General features: G+C 50.5%; 1 protein-coding gene across 1 annotated transcript in view; it reads left to right on the forward strand.

The window, feature by feature from the left end:
- Positions 1-7850, forward strand: part of LOC106818150 (E3 ubiquitin-protein ligase BRE1A-like) — a 37155-nt gene that overhangs the window by 27219 nt on the left and 2086 nt on the right. The window contains 3 exon segments of the mRNA XM_014822875.1: positions 534-706; positions 1292-1469; positions 1951-2058. Of these exon segments, the coding sequence (XP_014678361.1) occupies positions 534-706; positions 1292-1469; positions 1951-2058 (459 nt within the window).

Raw genomic sequence — 7850 nt, forward strand, 5'->3', positions numbered from 1 at the left:
CGCACACACCCACGCACGCACGCACACTCACACTCATGCTCGCACACACCCACGCACGCATGCACACTCACACTCATGCTCGCGCGCACGCATGCTCGCACACGAACGCTTGCACACTCACACTCATGCTCGCATACACGCACGCATACACGCACACACCTGTTGTCTTCGCTTTAATAAAAAAAATCTTAGGGCACCACGGCATAAGTTGGGAGTGGGACGGGAGCAAATATTACATTTAAATCAGGCTTATCAAGACCAGTGACCTTTAAAGAACCTTGGAACAAAGAGGGATACATACCCTACATACGATTTACGGGAATGGCACAGAAGCAAACTAGGTACATTTTTTGTCTCGTGTCTCATATGTCTCGCGCGTCTCACGCATGTCGCGTCTCGTGTCTCACACAACTCGCGTCTCGTGTCTCACGCGTCTCTTGACTCACACGTCTCGTGTCTCACATGTCTCGCGTCTCACATGTCTTGCGTCTTGCGTCTCACGCGTCTCGCGTCTCGCGCCGTCTCGCTTGCAGCGGATCAAATCGAACCAGATACACAAGCTGTTGAAGGAGGAGAAGGACATGATTATAGACCAGGTGGAAACGCTGCAGCATCAGGTGAACGCGCAGAATCAGGTCGTGCGCAAGCTGGAGGAGAAGGAGCAGCTGCTGCAGAACAACCTAGCCACCCTCGAGAAGGAACTCAGGTGAGAGAGAAGGTGATGGAGGGAGGAGAGAAGGTGATGGAGTGAGGAGAGAGATGATGGAGGGAGGAGAGGGGTGAGAGAAGGTGATGGAGTGAGAAGAGGGGTGAGAGAAGGTGATGGAGTGAGGAGAGGGGTGAGAGAAGGTGATGGAGTGAGGAGAGGGGTGATGGATTGAGGAGAGGGGTGAGAGAGGGTGATGGAGGGAGGAGAGGGGTGAGAGAAGGTGATGGAGTGAAGAGAGGGGTGATAGAGTGAGGTGAGGGGTGAGAGACAGTGATGGAGTGAGGAGAGGGGTCAGAGAAGGTGATGATGGAAGGAGAGAGGTGAAGGGAGGTGTTGGCATGAAAAGAAGGTTGGGAAAAGGTGTTGGTATGAGGAGAGGGGTGAGAGGAGGTGAGGACACATACTCTCTCTCTTTCTGCTGCAGTCTGCGGCATCAGGCGATGGAGATGCACAAGCGTAAGGTGATAGAGAGCGCGCAGTCTTCTCTCCCTCCTTCCCTCCCTCCCTCCTTCCCTCCCTCCCTCCCTCCCTCCCTCCCTCCCCTTCTCTCTCTCTCACATGCTCTCTCTCTCTCTGCTGCAGTCTGCGACAGCAGGCGATGGAGATGCACAAGCGTAAGGCAATAGAGAGCGCGCAGTCTGCAGCCGACCTCAAGCTGCACCTCGACAAGTATGTCGCACAGCTGCGCGAGACCCAGCTCGCCGTCGCCGAGAAGAGCAGCTCCCTCGAGCAGGAGCAGTTCAAGAACAAGCGCATACAGGTAGGGGGTGCCGCTGAGGGGGGTAGGGTAGGGAGCGGCGGTAAGAAGAGCAGCTCCCTCGAGCAGGAGCAGTTCAAAAACAAGCGCATACAGGTAGGGGGCGGCGGGTGAGGGGGAGGTAGGAGCATCAGTAAGAGGGGTGGGAGGAATGACACTAGTGAGAGAGAGGTAGGGAGGTAGTGCTGGTGAGAGCGCGGGCGGACACGTGTAGTGGGGATGATACAGGATATACATTGAGGGCTGTATTTGGGAAAAACGAGATAAGCATGGGCAGCTAAGAAGGTAAACATAATCTCAACGTTAGAAAATAAATCAGCGATTGCAGAACGAATTTGTTCTCTCTGTTCTTGGTAACCTAACTGATAGTAGTTTTTTTCCATATAACCCTAACGTTTTGCATCTGATGTGCCGGTATATTAGTTTGACATTCCACATTTGAAGCTGGAATCGCTCCTCAATGTGTTTCTGTTGTGCCCACCAGGAGGAGCTGGTGAGTTTGCGCAGAAAGCTAGAGCGGCATAAGAAGATGGAGCTGGCCAGCAGTGCAGACGAAGTTCTGTTAGAGGAGATCAGGGATTACAGGTAGGTGGTGCCACCTATCAGGAGAAAACTAAACTAATCCTTCAGCTAATAACGCCTTCAACCGTAGCCTTGTCAGTTTGTCACGAACTTCGAGGGTCAAGATTTTAACTCGCATAGATAACGGCTTAAACTATAGATATTGCTGTAGATATCATCATCAGCATGTAGCCTGTGTATGCGTGCGTGTGTATTGTCTGTATGTGTGTGCGTGCGTGCGTGCGTGTGTGCAGTGCGTGCGTGCAGTGCGTTCAACATGCACAAATAACCACACAGGCACACGCATGTATGTATTGTCTGTCTGTCGTCTGTGAGCATGCGTGCGCACGTGTGTGTGTGCGTGTGACTGACGTCTGCGTGTCTCTACTCTCTGGCATCCACAGGAACAGCTGACGTGCCCGTCGTGCAAGACGAAGATGAAGGACGCCGTGCTCACAAAGTGTTTCCACGTGTTCTGCTTCGAGTGCATCAAGACGCGCTACGACACGCGGCAGCGCAAGTGCCCCAAGTGCAACGCCGGCTTCGGCGCCAACGACTTCCACCGGCTCTACCTGTCCTAGGTGTGGCTTGAACCCTCGCCAGGTGTGTGCCACGCTCTACCTGTCCTAGGTGTGGCTTGAACCCTCGCCAGGTGTGTGCCACGCTCTACCTGTCCTAGGTGTGGCTTGACCACTCGCCAGGTGTGTGCCACGCTCTACCTGTCCTAGGTGTGGCTTGACCACTCGCCAGGTGTGTGCCACGCTCTACCTGTCCTAGGTGTGGCTGGAACCCTCGCCAGGTGTGTGCCTCGCTCTACCTGTCCTAGGTGTGGCTTGAACCCTCGCCAGGTGTGTGCCACGCTCTACCTGTCCTAGGTGTGGCTTGAACCCTCGCCAGGTGTGTCTAAAGCATCTGACAGCAGCGGCCCGCGGCAACCGTTACCATGGCTACATCAACAGAGACAACAATCACACTGGAGGCACAGACCACAGTCGTGCAACTCACGCGATGGCCGTTACCATGGTTACAACAGGTGCCGAGTGCACTGCGGCCAATGACGCAACACCAAGCGACCCGGAAACACGGTTAGCGAACTGCCGAGATGGTCGCGACCTGTGGGGCCCTCTAGCCTCCGGTCTCAAAGGAACAAACTCATACATCGAGCCCGCTGCTACTACTGCTGCTTCTGTCGCTATTGTTATTGTTGTTGCTTGCTGCTGCTGCTGCTGTTGCTGCTGATACTGCGGCTGCTGCTGCTGCCACCGCCACCACTGCTGCTGCTACTGCTGGCACTGCCACTGCTACCGCTGCTACTGCTGCTGCTGTTGCTGCCTCTGCTGGGCTCATGTAGCACCTACCCACGCGTACAGACCAGCCTACAGGCTGTCGTCACAACCCCGTTTTTGAACACGTCACTGATCACGCGGGTACAATAAAGCTACGCATACAGCTGAAAATCATACAGGTGTCATCGTCACCATTCGGCATTCACACTACAGCAGTGTGACGCACAAGCCCTCACAGTGGTAGTGGTGAGCGTGTATGCCTGTTGTGGCTGTTGGCTCCTTCTAGTTGAGAAGACTCATCATCGTCATTTCATCGAGCTGGGACTCCACAAGCATGAGGCACCTGTATGCTTGATTACAGGTGTACGTCACCTGTAGACACGCACACACAGAGCGTAATTACACGTGTAAGTCACCTGTAGACACGCACACACAGGGCGTAATTACACGTGTAAGTCACCTGTAGACAACACACACATAGACAGGCTTGATTACAGGTGCAAATCACCTGTAAACACGCACAGTCAGGGCTTGATTACAGCTGTACGTTATACCTGTAGAAGCGCGCACACACACAGGGCTACATACACCTGTACATTTAAATGCAGGCACACTTACAAGCTGCTCAGCTACATTCAGGACAGTACGCATCCAGGACATGATTACATACACCTGTACACAAGTAATCAGAAGTTCTACACCTGACACAGGTGCAATTAGGGGTACACACACAAACACACACGCACGCACGCACGCACGCACTCGCGCACGCACGCACGCACGTGTAAACACACAATCACGCACACTCGCGCGACCACACATATGTATAAGTACGTATGTATATGTGACCAACGTATCGTGAGCAGGACATTTGTCACCCTGGTAATGGCTGAGTAATGGCTGGCTGACGCAACAGCAGTATGCCTGCACACCTGAGCAGCAAGCTTTACCTATGGGGTACCCACAGCGTACGCACGTGGGCTTTACCCACAGGGTACGCACAGTAGGCATATGCATGCGACGTGGGTTCAAGCCACACCTAGGATAGGTAGAGCGAGGCTGGATAAACTATGTGTTACCCTCCCTGGTCTGTTACAACCAATGTCCAGCGTGGACATTCCACGCTGTGATCCACGATTCACACACAAGGTGGCGCTAGTTTGCGCCGTCACAATTAGCCTTCTGCCTTCACAGCTCGGCCACGCGATCCTATACTCATGAAACTGTATAGTTTGTATGTCCTGTAACTGACCATTGGCTTTGATCTCTAGATTCGAGTAAGCTGTGGCCAGTACGAACTGGCCTGGCTGGAATCGATAGATGGAGCCACCTGTGTGTATACCAATAAAAGTTTTATTGGGCGGACAAAAACTCTCTTAAAGAATGTCTTAAAGTTAAAGCTGTCATCTCGTAAGATGCTCGGTTGTAAAATTCTTTCAATGCTTCGCTTGTCTCGCGATATCAATAATTCTGTATATATATATGTGGAAAAATGTCCGGAAAAAACGAATTTGTGAAGGTTGGACTCGGTCCCGCGTGTGCCGGAGCCGACACGCGATGTGTTAATGGCCTTGGTTGTTCGTATCTTTCGCGAGAACTGCACTAACGAACTTTGGTGGTGTTGCCGTTGCTAACCGTGGGGTGAATCGTGATCGTCTAGCATCGTGTTTGTGGTATAGCGAGCGAGCGAGCGAGCGAGGGAGCCTCGCTTACCGGAGTCAAACGGCCTGAGTGTGTGAAACAGCGAGACGGTAGATTTGCCGGCGTAGACGGGTGTTCGTGTGAGAGCCGTGGTGGCGGAGGTGGCAACGCGCTCCACATCGCACTGTCACGCGGAACTGTTCAGTGCTAAAACCTGCATGTAAATCCTCTGCAGATTTGTCGTCAACGATTCGACGTTAGTAGCAACGATCGCGTACAGTAGAAGTTCAGAACGGTCCACGATGGCCACGACAGTGTGTTGTTGCTGAGCAAATGTTGCGTCGTCATGGCGATGGCAAGTTAGGCAAGGCACGACGTCATCTGCTAAATGTCTACGACTATGACTCAGCGTCGTCGTGCCTGTGGGTGTGCGGCGGCCGAGCCGAGTGCTGCGGCGTCCGGCGGCGTGCCGTGCGCGTGCGCGTACGCGCGGAGCTCTCGACGTGGTAAGTCACGTTGTGTGCCTGCGTTGGTAGCTAGGCGTTGTGGATATTATAGTTGACATGAGGTTATAGCTGGTGAAGCTTATTATATATATTGTTTATCGCCCGGCAGACATATATAATATAACCAAAATAAATCAAGCCTAGCAATTCTGATGTGTGTGTATAGAATGCATCGTCGTGCCAGCACACCGTTAAAAATATCCGCCATACCATTGATACGGAGTGCGTAGCTACCATACCGACTAAACACGCAGATGCACGCAGTTAAAAGCTTGTATACATCCATCATTCTCACCAAGAAAAATACGGTCGGTTGGCGGGAGGAAACAAAGCCAGTTATTTATTGTCAGAGAGTTAGGGAAAGGAGGAGAGAGGCGAGGAGAAAAGATGAGAGATGAGAGGACGCTAAGGGAGTTTTGAGGAGAGGGAGAGAGAGGGGAGATCGAGAGGGCGCGAGGGCGTTAGAGAGCTTACAGAGATGAGCAGTCACGGGTATAGGAGAAGAGCGGAGAGAGGGTGCTAGGAGAGATGTGTGAAGCGTAAACGGGACGTCATTGAGAGACGATATTATGAATTTGTTGTTAGAGCGTGTAAACATTTCACGAGTGGTTAGACGAGAGCAGACCTTATTGTAATTCATGCCTAACGCAAGGCACAGATTGTTGCGAGTGCAAAGACTAAATATGGCACAGCCTGCAAGAATATAGATACACAATAGAGAAAAGAGAGAGAGAACAAGAGAGGCGAGGAAGAGAGAGAGAAAGAATGAAGAGAAGAGAAGGAACCCGAATGAGAGCTCAGTCAGACTAGAAATTGTTCCCCACTGTTACAGCACTGGCATTGAATAATGAACGCGAGAGAAGCGCGAGAGGAACGTGATGCCGGATGTGATATGATTTGCAATGAGTTAGGTGTGTGTTTGAGCACGCACCACAGATCTGTGGCGCCCACACGCACCGCCGCTACACGCTACATAAGAGAATAGTCTACTATAAAAGATAATTGTCGTAGTCAGAATGGCTGTAAACCTGATTTACCAAAAGTGCCCAAAACATCCGATCATCTACACTTTTCCCCAAAAAATAAATTTCCCTGTGCAGAGACCTCCCAGCCTAATTTTGCGTACACATCCATTTCACCCTAGCTACGCCCCTGTCAAGTATGCCTTGCATTGTTTCATTTTGGTCGTATTATCCACAGACAATGCAAATCAACAGCTTCAGTCATTTTTACAAGGTTTTATTATAAATAAGGCAGCGACAGGTCAGGATCTCTAACTCGTGACCGTGTCTAACTTTAGTTGAGTTTAGTATAACAATGAAATGCTGCGGACACTGAAAATTTACATTCTCGAGCAATGATACGGTTAATTGTGATCGACAATTGGTTTCCATCCTCCGCAACAACCTGCTGATCATGAGTACAACGAATGCGCAGTCTCTGGAAAGCCTGCTTGTTAGCAGCTATGGTAGATAGCTTAGATAAATATCCCCGATAGCTTTAGATATTTAGAAGTTTGTCGGATATTAGTAATTAAATCGGATATTTAGAAATATCCTTATATAATTTAGAAGATTAAAACACAATTTCCTCAAATATTAAGGGATTTGTAAGCGAATGAGTTTGTCATTTTTCTGATAGAAATTAATTTATATTATTTATTTTTTTTTTATAAATTTATAAATATAATTCGTATTGCGCTTTTTCGCCACAAATTAAATAATGTTTAATAAATAGACATTACGTTCAAGATACTGAGATATTTAGATCAAAATTTTGGGATTTTAGAATAAGAAAACAATTGAGATCATTAGAGATTTTTGGAGATGATCCGGAAGGATATTTAGGCCATTTTTCCGAGATTATTGTATCTAAGCCTAGTAGATCAGAGACTAACATGCTGCAGTGTTGACCGTGCACAACGCATCGCGGGCGCTGCGATGCACGNGTTCACGTTTGCCGGCGACCTTGTACATTTTCTGGTCGCCGTACGGTCGCGGATGGTCGCCGTCCAGTGTGACGGGGGTATAAGCGTGCATGCATGCGTTGTGTGAGTGTTTATGTATGTGTCTATGATGTGCGCGTGCGTCCGTGTGCGTGTGTGTGTGTGTGTATGGCGTGCACATGCCACGACTGATCGATGCGTTGGTTGCCGTGACGACAGGAGGAGGATGCACTGCTGAGCGACATGGAGTTGACGGGGCAGGCGTTTGAGGACATGCAGGAGCAGAACACACGGCTGCTGCAGCAGCTGAGAGAGAAGGACGACGCCGTCTTCAAGCTCATGTCCGAGGTAACGCTCGCACACACATACGCACGCACACTCACACTCATGCTCGCACTCACCCACGCACGCACGCACACATACACTCAAGCTCGCACACATCCAC

The sequence above is a fragment of the Priapulus caudatus genome, unplaced genomic scaffold (assembly GCF_000485595.1).
Source record: "Priapulus caudatus unplaced genomic scaffold, Priapulus_caudatus-5.0.1 Scaffold2055, whole genome shotgun sequence".
NCBI classification, from domain to species: Eukaryota; Metazoa; Priapulida; class Priapulimorpha; order Priapulimorphida; family Priapulidae; genus Priapulus; species Priapulus caudatus.